At 37.8% G+C, this 16,078-nt stretch overlaps 1 protein-coding gene across 1 annotated transcript in view; it reads left to right on the top strand.

Moving 5' to 3' along the window:
- LOC121734670 (KH domain-containing, RNA-binding, signal transduction-associated protein 1) overlaps positions 1–16,078 on the top strand; it is a 217,170-nt gene that overhangs the window by 76,456 nt on the left and 124,636 nt on the right. The window contains exon 2 of the mRNA XM_042125626.1: positions 4,522–4,662. Coding sequence (XP_041981560.1) covers positions 4,557–4,662 — 106 coding nt within the window. The 5' untranslated portion in view covers positions 4,522–4,556. The remainder of the gene's footprint in view (positions 1–4,521; positions 4,663–16,078) is intronic.

Below are 16,078 nucleotides of genomic sequence, written 5' to 3'. Positions count from 1 at the left end.
TAATATTTATATTACCATAAATATCTCGGATTTGTCAACGTTTATGTAATTTATACGGTGGCCAATCAGAGCGCTTATTTTAATTGAATAACGGTATCGTAGTAGAAAAAAAATTGTGCTCATAAAAATTGATAATTGTTCACTTTACGGTTTTTTTTTTTATTAAATAAGGGGGCAAACGAGCAAACGGGTCACCTGATGGTAAGCAACTACCGTCGCCCAAAGACACTTGCAACATCAGAAGAGCTGCAGGTGCGTTGCCGGCCTTTTAAGAGGGAATACGCTCTTTTCTTGAAGGTTTGCAGGTCGTATCGGTCTGGAAATACTGCTGGTGACAGTTTATTCCAGAGTTTTACAGTGCGCGGCAGAAAGTTACGCGAAAAACGCACTGTGGAAGACTGCCACTCATCAAGGTGATGAGGATGGTATGTTTTTCGCGTGGGACGATAGCGAAAAGTTGCAGGTGGTATGATTCCGAACAATTCCTCAGAGCACTCCCCGTGATACAACCGATAGAGGATGCAGAGTGAAGCTACATCTTGGCGTAATTCCAGGGGGTCCAAGATGTTTGAAACACTATGGCAGTCAACAATTCGAGCAGCCCTTCGTTGGATACGATCCAGAGGGAGCAGTTGGTATTTTGGCGCCCGTGCCTAGAGATGAGAACAATATTCCATATGAGGCGGAACCTGCGCCTTGTAGAGTTGTAGGCGTTGGTCCGGACTGAAGTACTGTCTCGCTCTGTTAAGAACACCAAGCTTCTTCGAGGCTATTTGGCCTTACCCTCAAGATGATATCGGAACTGGACTTCGCTCGATATGTTGACGCCAAGTATCTCAATGCTAGGGGAGATGGTTAAAGATGTGCCCTCGAAACGAGGATAAACGACCATTGGTGACTTTTTAGTGGTGAACGCGCAGACTTGTGTCTTGGTGGGGTTGAATTGGACTAAGTTACGTCTACCCCATTCAGAGACCTTCTCCAATGAATTCTCCACCTTAGACACAAGTTCGTTTCGACTCTCAGTGACATTTTGCCGAGAAATATTAGGAGAGCCGGTATATACAGCATCACCTGTACTATCATCCGCATAGCAATGAATGCCGTTGGTTTGTAACATGTCATTGATATGCAGTATGAATAGAGTAGGCGATAGCACACAGCCCTGAGGGACACCAGCATTAACAGACTGAGTTTCCGAGCATTCGCCGTCAACTACGACCTTTATGCTTCTGTCTGCTAAGAAACTAGTCTGGTTATGGTGTTATAATATATTATATTCATTGTGCATAGAAAACAGCATCAGCATTGCCTAATCATGGCAATAATATTATGTACATATGCTTAACGATTGTTTTTTTAAGTTTTAAGAACCATCTACTAAGTTTGTACGACCAAAGAAATTGATATTGTATAGGTAGATGGCGAACCTTCTTTATTATGTCGGGTTAAACAGGCCAAGCCCAGCTGATAGATCACTACTAAAATATTGGCTCAATATAACCCGACCAAATTACATAGGTGCCATGTGAAACTAAACAGCGAGAGCCAACGTTTCAGTTAAATTGTTGAATCTTCATTAAAGAACTAAAACTGGCTAAGTTTTATGTTCCACTATTGTTATGAAAGTCAGCTTTTCGTCTAGCATATGTGCACTGCGGGAACATCGCGGTATATTGCCTGCACTCGACCACAATTTGCGCTCTCATCGCCGGCAGTTTGCGCCTGCACTACTTTTAATATTAGCTGCTTTGTTTTAGTTCATACACGGCTTATGTTGCCGAATTTCATTTTCACAGGTTGGTATTTATGTACATATAGTATAAAGTATATTTTCGTTTTTTTTTTTTTTATGAAATAAGGGGACAAACGAGTAAACGGGTCACCTGATGGAAAGCAACTTCCGTCGCCCATGGACACTCGCAGCATCAGAAGAGCTGCAGGTGCGTTGCCGGCCTTTTAAGAGGGAATAGGGTAATAGGGGAAGGTAGGGATGGAAAGGGAACGGAATAAGGGAGGGTAGGGAAGGGAATAGGGTAGGGGATTGGGCCTCCGGTAAACTCACTCACTCGGCGAAACACAGCGCAAGCGCTGTTTCACGCCGGTTTTCTGTAAGGACGTGGTATTTCTCCGGTCGAGCCGGCCAATTCGTGCCGAAGCATGGCTCTCCCACGTCGTGTGTATATAAAGGGTTTTAAAGTCAATTATAGAAACAGCCTAATACTGTAGAAAGCGGCATTGTCGTATCTTAAAAAAACTTAACTCAGCCTGAGTACAAAACGTGAAGCATAAGTAATATTATATTGATAATGAAAAGTTAAAAATTAGAAAGTATTTTTATTATTTTAAAGGCTTAAAATGCCTAAACCGGTACTACACAATGTTAAGTATAGCATTTATGTATACAGTAATATGTATATCATTCTAACGCCTTTTCCAATGTAATAGACAAGGACAAAACAATGTGCAAAGAATTTCATGAGTAAGGTAGTATCTTATATTATATAGGTATAAAATTCTCGTGTCACAATGTTAGTTACCGTACTCCTCCGAAACGGCTTAATTGTTTTTTAACAAATTTTATACGCATATTCAGTAGGTCTGAGAATCGGCTTTCTATGCGTAAAAAAAAAGGTCTGAGAATCGGCTGCTGGCTTTTTATATTGATAAGTGCATTTGCTGAATAAATAATAGTAAATTATTACAACTCGAGACTGACGGCGACCATTGTTTGTGCGACGGGATAGCGATGGACGTTGCCATGGAGCCATACTTATTTAGTCACTTGCATGTCACTTCAATAAAATAATAATATGGGCGAAATACTTTATATGGCAAAACAACATTTGCCGGGACAGCTAGTAATATGATAATATCTACCAATAGTTACTTCCATACAGTACTCTAAAAGCTTTATTTCCTCATTATTCACGCTTAATATTAGGTCTATAAATTTTACGGTCGCCGTTAATATCAATAAAATGATAGGAAATCCACTAGCTCACTGCAGATACAGGGTCGCAATAAAAATGATCATCTGTATTCATTACGCCATCATGAGGGTAGTCACAGGGTGTTATAACTTGATATATGAACTTTAATGTTGTGAGCTAACTACTCCACAGTGTTTAGTTTTTGTCCGACTGCGGCAGAGGCAAAAGGATGGTTAAGTGGTAACGTAGTGGTTAGCTGAGGTTAGCTTCGTACTCAATGTCAATAGATTAATAATGATGACATAGCCTTTTATCAAAACGGGGTTTTAAACTCATTGTTTTTTAATCGACTTCCAAGAAGGAGAAGGTTACTCAATTCGACCGTATATACAGGGTGTAACAAAAATAAGTGATAATATTTTAGGGTGTGTACGTGTTCCTTGTAGAGAGTTCACTGTAAAAGTAGCAGCTCTGAAAGACGAAATTTTTTTTCACTTTTGTATGGGCAAGGGCCCGAGCGTCACGAGTTTTCCCATACAAAAGTGAAAAAATTTTTTGGTCTTTCAGCGCTGCTACTTTCACAGTGAACTCTCTACAAGGAACACATACACACCCTAAAGTATTATCACTTATTTTTGTTACACCCTGTATAATTATGTTCTTTTTTTATGTTTGTTCGCAGACATCTCCGCCGTTTGTGGATCGATTTTCAAAATTATTTTGTTGTTGTATAGGATACAGCCGTCATTTGGTACCATGGTCACCAAAGTGGTGATCTGATGATGCAATCCATGAGGAATCGAGGGGACTCCTTGAAATTTATTTGACATAGAAAATAGACTGAGCATAACATCCATATTCCATATGAAATTTTGAGCACTCGCTACAAAGAGAAATAGACTTCACTTTTATCTGTCTTGTATGAATGCAGGCCTAATAAAAAGTGGATGTGAACAGCGGGGCTAAAATGGTCACATTTAGCAATTTCTCTCAATCAATTCAGCAAATGAATTGTCGGTTTATTCCTCTTTTCACCATTGAGAATCCCCGTCAACGGGGATTAGTGAACTTTTTGTTCACTATTCCCCGTTGACGACAATTTTTGCTTGTAATGGGGATTTGTGAACTAAAAAAGTTCATTAATCCCCATTACTCTAAAAATAAAATACTAATGTAAGAATCAGGTACCTTTTATTTATTATTGGATAAGAACTCACTTATTGGTTATTTTTATAATCAAATTAAATTAAATTTAAGCCCGATTACAATACTAAAAAAATAATTAATTTACAAAATACAGAAATCAGAGTCACAAACTTTGCTAGCAACTTTTATATTACCCTGATTATTTTTAAAACATTCAGAGCTCCTCTAAGCCTGAGCAACCGGTTCATCACCATTTATAATAAAATCAGATTTTTAACTATTAGTTACGTTTCTTCAATAAAATGATAGAGCTATTACATAATAAGAAAACATAAGTACTTACTTTAAAATAAAATATAGATAGTCATCAAATATAGATGCCTAACATAAATAGACCCATCACTTGAATGACTTCACTGATTCACATCTCCCTTTGTTCCAGATCAGTGCAGTGGTGTGTGTTGTGATGGTGTGAGAATGGAGCCGACGGCGCTCGTGGAGGCGGAGGACGACGGCGCGCCGCAGGGCTCCTCCACCGGCAGCGGGTCCTCCTCCGGGACTGGATACTACGGACATAAAAACGGTAAGACTCTAGACTCTAGAGCAGGGGTCACCAATTAGTTTCGCTCGGGGTCCATGTTAAGAAATAAAATGACCTTCGCGGTCCACATATATATAAAAAAAAATTAACAAAACATTATGTTATTACGGAAATTAGAAAGGTATTTGCTTGTATCAATGAGAAAAGTGACCATTATTGTTGCTATATGTTCATCAGTATGTCGAGATATGATCGGGACTGAAATTAATTTTTAACGAAGTTCATCTTCGAACATGCTTGGTCCGCACACAATAGGTCGGCGGTCCGGATGCGGACCGCGGTCCGCGATTTGGTGGCCCCTTCTCTTCATCTTCTTTACATGAAATTGCATGCGCTGGGCACTACACGGCAAAAGAACTACGCGACACTTCATTAATTCAATTATTGTGCATAGATAGCTGATTTTCCGTGGAATAAACTCAATAAAGACGTGATGAAGACCATAATATATTATAGTCTTGAAAACCTTTTAAGTAAAGTATAGCAGGTTGCTTGCAACTGCCACCGCAACGCCGCACCGTAAGCCGCAACAGACCATATTTTGATTTGACCACATCGATTTCATGATTGGTTAGCTTAAAAAACTTAAGGAATGATTATGAATATTTCTAGATATGTCATGGAAAGCTCATGATGACGATTGTAATTCCGTTGAAACCGTCACGTGACAAATAACAGTAATGATGTTTGATGTATGGGTTCCTCTATGCCGAAGGCGGTCTAAAAATAATAAGGGTAATTTGTGGCGGCGGTGACGCAATACAGCGCTCATTATGAACCAATGAAATTATCGTAAGGTCTGATACACACTAGATTTTTGAGCTACTGCATAGCTTTTAACGGCGATCGAATCGAGAAATTCCGTAATGAAAAACACCTAACAGCCCCCCACTTCCACCGGCATATGCGGCGATTGATTAAAAAATGATATGGTATAGCTATATGCTAAATAGCTTTACCGCCGCCGTAGTCCCCGAGTGCTACACGTACCTATCATTTTTTAGGAGCCTATGCTAATATCCCACTGCTGAGCAAAAGGCCTTCCACAAGTTTTCCATTCATCCCTCTCTAACGCAGTCTTTTCCAAAGTGGGCGATAACGCTCCCTTGTGGGTGCTGAAGGTTTAAAAGGGAGGGGGGCAGAAAAAAATGGGGGCGTTGTGTAGAGGCTTGTGAGGAGATTTATTTCATCTGGATGCATTTTAAATTGAAACAAGGGGGACGCTAAAACATAATTTGTTCTCAAAGTGGGCAGTATACAAAATAAGTTTGGGAATCCCTGCTATAACCTTACCGTAGGTAACCAAGTTACCCTGGCTTGTAGGAATTCAGTTTATTTCGCCCTAATATTTTTCGGGGGTCTTCAAAAGTAGGCTTTATATAATAATGAATCATGCCAAACTAAAGGAAAACGATTTGCAAAAAAAAAAATTGTAAAACAGCAACTAATAGAAGAACAAAAGTGTAGTTTAGGCAAAGTTAATTTGGATTTAATTTCTCAGCCATAGAAGCAAATAATGGCAAAATAAAAGTGCAATTGATTTTATGGAATTTTCAATTTAGGATAGTGATAAAGGCATAAAATAGGTTTTGGCCCAAAAAATCCGCGCGAAAAACGAATTGCTACGCCACGGGCAACATTTAGTTAATAAATAATATTACCAATGTATCAAACTACATGTCACCGTAATAAATATAAAATGTTCTCCACTCAGCATAAAGTTGGGGCAATTTACAGGGGACAAACAGAGCCATACATTACGCGCCCCCAACATTGCCATACAAATTCTGAACTACACTTATCTGATAAGAAAGTTTTTTGATATTGTTCCGAGTTAACTACGTCGTGGCCATTACGGCTAATGTCGGTGTTCCATAATTTATAAAGTTTATTAAGAAATCACAATAGAAAATATTAAGGCAAATTAGAATAATTTGTGGAAAACATGTCTCGGACATAAGTAATGTTTGTTGGTAGTAAAATCTTCTTTCAAAAAACATACTCGCCTACAAATTACGTGTAGCACTGATTATAATAATTAAGACATGAGAGGACCTGCTTCTTTTTAACTGTTACTTACCTATGTAAAAATAAAAAAATAAAAATCGTTTTGTTTTGCCGCTTTAGGGCCTCGAAAATGATTTGAAATCAAAAAAATATAGGCAGGAATTATACAGATGATGAAGTAGAGCTAAGTTCCATGTTTGATTTTTTTATGTAATAAGGGGGCAAACGAGCAAACGGGTCACCTGATGGAAAGCAACCTCCGTCGCCCATGGACACTCGCAGCATCAGAAGAGCTGCAGGTGCGTTGCCGGCCTTTTAAGAGGGAATAGGGTAATAGGGGAGGGTAGGGAAGGGAATAGGGTAGGGGATTGGGCCTCCGGTAAACTCACAAACTCAAACACAGCTCAAGCGCTGTTACACGCCGGTTTTCTGTGAGAACGTGGTATTTCCCCGGTCGAGCCGGCCCATTCGTGCCGAAGCATGGCTCTCCCACGTATAATTTAAATTATAGGCAAGGGAAAAAAATTGTAATTGTTATAAAATGTTAGTTATCTGGTTTTTCCACCCACGTCTATTATTCTATTCACTAAGTATCAACTGAAATACGCTTTACTTACGTAGTTCAATTTAACTACGTAAGTTTCATCACTGATTACATAGCACTCCTAGTCTCCTAGCTATCTACTAAGTTATTTTCATATTCAAATCTCAAATCTGGCTTGTAGAGCTCTACTGTTAATACTATGAACGATAAAGCTGATTGGATTTTGGAATTTTGCAAGTTTTCTTCAACTACAAATCCCGATGAATCTAAAATCTAGACTTTTTCTATTATAAATCTGATCAGTTTTTTAGTTTGAACGCGCTAATCTTAAGAATTACTGGATCGATTTTATCTAACTTGGTTCAAGTATAGAGTGGACTGAGGTCATAAGCTACTTTATGCAGGAAAATGTACGGTTTCCAGGAAAGTTTTCATTGTGCTGAACGTCTATTTTAAAATAAATAACAAAAATACATATAGCGACGTAGCAGCAATAATTTGTTTCTAAGTATTATTATTTTACATGCTTAATATAGACGTTAATAAATTAATTAAGTAAATATACTTTTTGTGGTAGTTTTCATGTAAACTTTTTTTTGCTTGTTACGCTGCCGCGCTGTTATGATAATGGAAAATTGAGTCTGTCACTTGAATCGTTAACAAAACATTATTATTATTTGACCGCAATCAGTAAACGTTTAACTGATTGAAGTTAACAAAATTGTTTATAATCTGGAAAATTAATTCAGTTGCGGGGAATAATTTTCATCAATAAAAATAAGGGACTAGGTTTTGATGAAACATATTAAATGAGAGACTGATAAAAATATTTTTAATTTCAGTAATAATAAGATTATGTATAGTTTCATCCCCTTTTAATATTACAAAGTAAAAAGTTTTCATTCAAAAACTTCGGTCTTTTGCCTCTTGACGTTTAAATCATTCAACTGATTTTATTTCAATTTAGTACGCAGACATGTCTTTATAAGCCCTAAAAAAGGAAATAGAATAAGTTTGATCCCGGAAAAAATTACGTTTCCTGCGCCATAAACGACATTCAGCTATTATAAAATCAGTGCCCAATCCAACGATTTCACACCAGCACATTCGTAACACGTAAATCTACGAGCAAAGACAATAAAGACGTCGCGCCGGTGTTGCCAGCTGAAGACATCAAATTCATACCCATAAATTTCAATAAAACGCGAATTTGTCGTGATTTGAATATTCGTAGATGTGTCCGGAGCTAATGGCGGTACAAAGAGGTTAATGCGGTGGAAGGCAGTTACCGACACCTGCTCCTGTAATTGGATTTTGATTTACATTTCGTATTGTGACCGTTATCTGCCTTCCAAATTCAAACTCGGCAGTAATGGACTCTTTGTCACTTTTGACAGTTATTATTTTTACTGGCCAGTATTTCATAGGCGATTGACACTCTTTTTAATTAAAAAGGATGGCTGTATCTCTTATTAAAATAAAATTGTTAAAGCAATGTTTTGTTGAGTAGAGACTAGAGAACGAATAGGGTGTTTCGTAATTAATCTGCAAATGTAAGCCACAAAAACGAAGGAAACGTCTAGAGACCTGGAAACGAAACAAATAATGTTACAGTTGGTGAATTTCGGAATGTATTTTCTATTTTTACATAGTTGGTCGCGAGTAATATTAATAAAACCGGGTGAATTTATGAAATAATAATGTTAACAGGACCGAATATTTTGCGAGGTATTTCTGCGATTTTGCCTTGGTTTATTATTTGTACGGTAATGTTATGAAACATTCCATTTCGCCAAGGAGGTTATTCAGTTTTTTATTGGCGCCGGCAGACAAGAGGTGGCTTATAGTATTTTATTAACATCATCTCGTTGTCTTCTGCCCTGAATGCTAATCCTCTTCCTGAGATTGCCGAGAAATGTGGCTTCATTTGGGACTCGCTTTTGCTTAGATAAAAATATATGGAAGCGCACTTGATACTTATCCGTAAGTGCCTTTACTCATATTTATTTTAATATTTAGCTAAAGGAAGGCAAAGTGAATACTTGCTTAGAAGAAACGTTACGTACGTACATAGTACATATGATGTGTATACAGAATCTGTTTACTTTATACGATGTTTTGTCTCTGTCACTTAAGCGACTTCTTAACGCATCAAAACTTTGAATTACTACGAGTGTAGTGTACAATATAATACATTTGGATCTTTTTTAATAGGAAAGTCTTCTTTTATGTACTTTTTTGTTCTAACAGTAGATAAGTAATCATCGACGGGATGGGACGATTTTATCAAAACCCGGTCGGCGGTCGTGTAAAAAAATAAATTGAATACCTACCTATAATTTAAAAATTCTCTCTTATACTTGAATTCATACTGACAGTAAAATAAACAGCAAATATTTTTTGTTGTCGTTTTACTTTAAAATCAGAAATAGAAGACATTAAATGAAAATAATGCCAACAACAATTGAAGAAATCATTTCATTGTAAAATTATAACAACAATTATTATTGTTATTAGGATCATAACTTTACTTTTTTTATAACTTTACTTTACATTTATGCAAATTTAATTAAGGAATTAAAAGTTAATATAGCGGAATAGCTTAGAGTTATACATATCAAAGCAATAATACAAAGCGATTGGAAGCCGTTTAGAGCAAGATTAATTACTCCAATAGAGGGGGGCCTCAAAAGATTATTTTATAATTTATTTTAATATTTTCTAAAGTAAGATGATGCGATAGGCAAATAATAATTTGATTAGAAAATCTTCAACTTGTTGATTTGACACGTTTATTTGTGGTCTTAGTTTAATGAGGAGTGTTTGGCGCAAAAGTTGACAGTAGCTGAAACTGGAGCATGGACGTCTATAGTGTAAGTATCTAAGGCAGGGGTCACCAATTAGTTTCACTCGGGGTCTATTTTAAGACATGAAATGACCTTCGCGGTCCACACATTTAATGTAAAAAAATTATTAAACAAAGATAATTACGGAAATTACAAAGGTATTTTTTTTTTATATCAATGAGAAAAGTAACCATTTTTTGTAGCTAATTATCTGTCTGAAGTTTGGAGTGAAATATTGGTGCAAGTTATAGATAATGATATTAAATCCTAGAGATGTTGAAGTCTTAAGATGAACGGAGATTATCTTCGAACATGCTTAGTCCGCACACAATGGATCGGCGGTCCGGATGCGGACCGCAGCCCGCCATTTGGTAACCCCTGATCTAAGGTAATGTATTAGATAATAAAATAAGGTTGTTTTTCAAAATGAAAAATCATGTTACAACCAGTGATAGAAACCACAAATCATATTAGGCATCCAATATTCGTCTAGATCAGAGAATTCAAGCTAAGCCTATCGGGCTGTGAGTCGTGAAATTCAAGTGTAAGCTGCAGCCACAAGCCGCAAGCTGTGCGGTCGTCGCTGCTGGCACGTGGCGCCCAACGTGGGGCAGTCCGCCCATTCCGAGCCGGATTTCGTGAGGTTGACTTGTCAGTTGACTGTGACACTGTTGGTTTATAAATTTTTTGAAATATTTATTTATTTATTGCTGCTCCAATATTTAAAATATTTAAATCTTACAATTTTTCGCAATTATACAAGTAGAATAGATATTTACTGATAAAATAATAGATGATTCACTGATTAAATCAAAAAGACAACTAAAAAGCAAATACTTTATCAAAATCAACTTAAAGCGGTCTTCATCCAAAAGAGCGTAAGTAAAATTTTCAATAAAAATAAAATAAATAAAAATAAAAAATTCAATCAGCTTTAAGCGGCCTTCATCCAAAAGTGCGTAAGTAACATTTTCAATATTTCCCCGTAACCCCACGTCGCGAGTCGTCGATGTCATAATATTATGTCATGAGGGTTAAGAGGAGTCCACACCGCCCTTTTTTCCATACAAACGTTGTCCCCTGTTTCCTCCCTGGATAATGCTAGTAGAGTTATAATTTTTTTCCTGAATATCTACGGCCACTAATACGATGTCCCTATGTTTTCTTTTTTTTCATAATTTAATTATTAAATAAGATATGAACGTTCTAAAACCCAAAAAAATGGCCAGATTTTCCGCTGTGTTCAAACGTCCAGAAAACAGATTTGGCTAGATTATACAAAAAAAGCAAAACATAGGAACACAGCTCAAGCCTTCTTTTAATCTTTAATGAAAAAAGTACTTAAATCGGTTAAGTTTTGGAGAAGGAATCAGGGGACAACGAATCGTTGATTTTCTGGATTTTCTGCAGTTGTCTCTATCGCGTTCTGCGGTATAGGCTTGAGGTAAGGGAGACAGCTATAGATATTACACGTGCTTTTTTTTCATTTCTCTAGCCCCTGGTGTATCCTCTTAAGAATTCAGTCGGAATTCGGCGCACATTCGTGTGAGGTTCGCGTGTCCATTGTCCTTTGAAACCTCCGTGATTGATCGTCTCACACAAAGCTATTTTATGGCATATTGGATGGTTTAAAAATGAAATTGTTTTCACTTCTGCACGTGATCGAATTGGAAATACATTGTGAGGAGACAAAGTAACGAATATCAAGTTTTCTAAGGTTAAAAATTGAATTATTAACTTAAAGCTAAAAGAATGACTTACGATGGATAGAATCGTAGTTTTTGAAGTCAGCCCAAATTTCGATCGCATTCGATTATTTCTAATAATTAAAATAGATGTCCGAACAGATTCACGCTAACCATTTAGTTAAAAAAGTTTTCATTAATATCTTAACTTAAAAAATATTGACATCTATTGCGAGCTCCAGAAACGATCGATAAGATTAGAATAACGAAAATGAAAAAGAAAATCTCGGAAAATAGAAAAGTCATTTATCTTTCTAGAGTCCAGAATCTGGATTTTCCAACGTTGTTCCGTGGAAATTCGCTGAAGCACACGATAGGATCTAACAAATCGACTGACCATTTCTCGATATCGAAGTCAGTAGTTAACTGGATTCCTATTTCGAGAGGAATTGAGCTGCACATTGAATTACTTCGGCCATTTGCATAAACCCGTCCGACCGTTTAATGACGCGGCCATCATTGACGGTTAATCTGGACGAGGTATGAGGAATGCGATAATGGAAATAACATTATAATGGTTTCAGCTGTCTCCCTCACTCCTATGCATGCTTCTGAGAGAGCGAAGGATTTTGCATTTTAGGTGGATTTTTCTGGGTCGCTTTGATCATTTACCGTTCTAAAAACCGTACCGTTCTAAGCCCCCTTACCAATAAAGATTCATGATGATATAATCATTTTATAAAGTAAGGTTATTCGTACACACTGGGTGTTATTTTCTATGAAAAAGCCTTTAAAATAATTGTGAGATAAAAACCCCAGTGTGTACAAACTTTATAGTTGTACAATGCTCATGTCTTCTACAGAATATCTTGAAACTTTTCTTATGAAAATGTAAAGTCTACAGTAATTTGTCTAATTCTATTAATTATACTGGATGTCGTGTAACAATTATTAATAAAGACATAATAATTAACACACGACACTTGTGAGTTAATTAAATTTCAATAGATCGGTATTCGGCGATATATCTGGCAGCTCGCCAGTGACAACCGGAGACGCGTCGCCGACAGCGGGTATGTTCCGAAATATAGCCCAGTATACTGCGGGGCTAAAATGGTCGCTTTGGAGAATCATAATATGATTCATTTTTTTAACGCAAAATGGTCACTCTGCTTGCAATTCATGTCTAGTAATTCGTAATTATTTGACATTCGTCAGTTTGACAGTTTTGACAATTCATTTGCTGAATTGAGTGAGATGAGTTGCAAAATGTGACCATTTTGGCCCCGCTGCGCGCTGGGCAAAGCTCATGACGTCTAGAGTCGACGCCATACTGTTGATTCTTTCCAAAACAAACGTGAGTGACAATGCGATGTTATAATATTATTATATTATGTAAATGCATAATATACATTAATATGTATGTGCCTTTGTTGGGCTGTCATGATAATACGTCACACTTTACTCGCCTCGGAGGGGTTAGGACTTATAGTATGTTTATCTCCTAACTAGTCCAAACAAAGTTCCGTAGTCATAATTTCTGCTTTCGACTTTTCCAACCAGAACCATTCGTTTACTAGGCTACTTATCTCCCCGGTGGAACACTACAACAATATGCGTCGGATACAATATTATGATGTCGTGTACACTGGCCAATATACTGGGTTTTATTTCGGAACCTAGACATTGTCTATAGTCGTAATTGCGGCACTTCGCTTCGTCAACAGTCTAGCCAATCTACAATTGATTGCTCATGCAACACACAAATTAGTTTACTTACTCAAAGTGTCGTTAGTTGCTTTGTGAAATTATAATGGAATTATTTGATAAGGCTATGAAGGCTATGCTGAAGTGCTTAAAAATAATTAATTATTAAAATAACAGATTTATAAACCGACAAGGGACAACCGTACATTCATTTGGTACAAACACGCCTTTCCCGGAACCGTGAAGAGGCCTACATAGAAATATTATAATAAAGACCGATGCACTGTCGCATCTATAATATTAGAATGGACCAATAAGGATTTTCTGTCTTTTATATAAAAAAATATCGTAGTATTAAAGTTGTCGTTACCGAAGGCTATAACACCGTTTAATCCCCTGCTTGAGTTGGGCGATAGAAAGAGTTGTAAACTTGAGCGCGGTGCTCCTGACAGTTACGGCGCGGTTGGGCCGCGGTGGGGACAATTTTGATTGATTCCGTTTAAAGATATCTCACATTTCGCCGGGCTGCACGTCGGGGCGGAGCGCAAAAATCCTCTTAATCCATTAGTATGAAAGTGTGTAATATATCTGTCTGTCTGTGTGTTACCTCTTCACATAAAAACCGCTAAACCATTTTTTATGAAATTTGGTATAGCTATACTTTGAGACTCGGAAAAGGACAAATAATGCTTTTTATCTCGAAAAAATTTACGGTTCCCGCGCGATAAACGAATTTTGACGCAACGGAGTTGCGGGCGTACCTATCTAGTTACCTATCTAGTTCGCTTGATACAGTTTGTATAAATTACTGCACACTGTGGCCGCAACAGCTTATATTTTTCGAGATGGATTTGTATCGCGCGATGCGGCCCGCCCCGCCCCGCAGTTCCCCTTCAATAGAGTGGTCAAAATCTATGTAGGCTCTGCGAGCCGCTCCACACCACCACCAATAGTCACCAATTTGCTAAGTTCGTTGTCTAAGAAAGCTAGAAAAAAAGGATGAGCACATTACAGCGCAGAAAGCCTTTCTGCGCTGTAATGCGCTCCTCTCCGACATGCTGCGGTTCGGCATAGTATGAGCGAACCTTTAATCTTCTTCTTGTCGTATTTCAGATTTGGTTTAATTTTCGTTTCAACCGATTGCACAATATCAATATTGATGGATTTCCCAGTTGTTTTAGATAAATTAAACGACTTACGTTCTTTGACTGGCTACTTAAAGATTTATTTATGTTGTACAAATTTCTTATTTAGCCTGTGCTGCATAGGTATAGGAGTTTATTACAATGACTTCCTCACTATATTAAAGTACTTAAAAAAATGATACAATACTTTGATACACTACCTACACAGTACATGTATAGTACAACAAGTCAACATCTTTACTTGTCGCTATTGTCACAACCGTCACAAGTTACATCGTGTAACAATGTTCGCACGACGAGCAGAGCAGCTGCGTAGTCTCGCTAGCTACATCTAGGGAGCCTATTCTCGTCAGTCGAATTCGGCTTCGAGCGCAGATTGACCGAAAACGGACACTTAGCTCATTAACATACTAGCGGTTGGCGATTGGATTAAACTGGTGAAGATTTTTTTTGCCAAACGAATTTATATTATAAAGGCGGGCAGGGCGCTATTTCGTTGAGCTTCCGCGACGTATTCGGGACGGACCACGCCGGATTCTATGCCCATCCTTCCCTGAAGCAGCTTGCAAACCACTAGTATGTTAAGGCCTTTGCTGTACCTCGCGGCGGTGACAGCCTGCGATCTGTTATAACTTATAAAGGAGTGAGCACACTGAGACGGGCCGTGCCAGGGCTCAGCGTGCCGGGGCTCATCGCAATAATCCGCCTCCATACAATTTGTATGGAAGCGGATGCGCGTATCGCACACTGTGTCGGGGCGCAGCGGATTTCCGCTTCCATACAAATTGTATGGAGGCGGATTTTTGCGATGAGCCCCAGCACGCTGAGCCCTGGCACGGCTCGTCTCAGTGTGCTCACTCCTTAACCCTGAGTTGCAACCAGTTATGCTGAACTACCGTTACTCTATTTTTCTAAGTCAGCAAGACATAGAAGGGACGCTGCTTGAGCGTCAGACGGAGGGCAGATCCAACTCAAATTGGTCGGTCGTATTATTAATAAACGATTAATAATTGTAATTTATATTTCCTTTGTATTACATTTAGTGAAAGTTATTGTTTTGAAAGGCTTTAATTTAGTCAGTAAATCGAAGCGACATTCGAGGCGTGAGAATGAAGCTTGTCATGCTCTCGCTACATCTCGTACGTAAACAACTGTAACAACGCTGTTGTTCTACAACTCGCCAAAGAAGCGATGTTTTGACAGCGAAAATGTTCATTTCAGTATGTTTGTTCTTCTCTACGTGCTTCAGAACAGAACAGAACTCGTCTAGAGTTCTGTTTGAGTACAAATCTCTATATTATAAGAAGGGACTAAGGTATGTTGAGATTTGTACTCAAATAGAAGGAAAGGTTACATATTGGGTGTTTATGAAGGGTCATAAACACATATATTATAATATAATATCTATATCTAACCTTAATTTGTCAGACACAAGTAATGCTTGAGGCATAAAAATTAAAAAGT

This window comes from Aricia agestis, chromosome 1 (assembly GCF_905147365.1).
Source record: "Aricia agestis chromosome 1, ilAriAges1.1, whole genome shotgun sequence".
Taxonomy (NCBI): Eukaryota; Metazoa; Arthropoda; class Insecta; order Lepidoptera; family Lycaenidae; genus Aricia; species Aricia agestis.
Note: the sequence above shows the minus strand (reverse complement) of the source record. Positions and strands in the feature narration are given on the sequence as shown.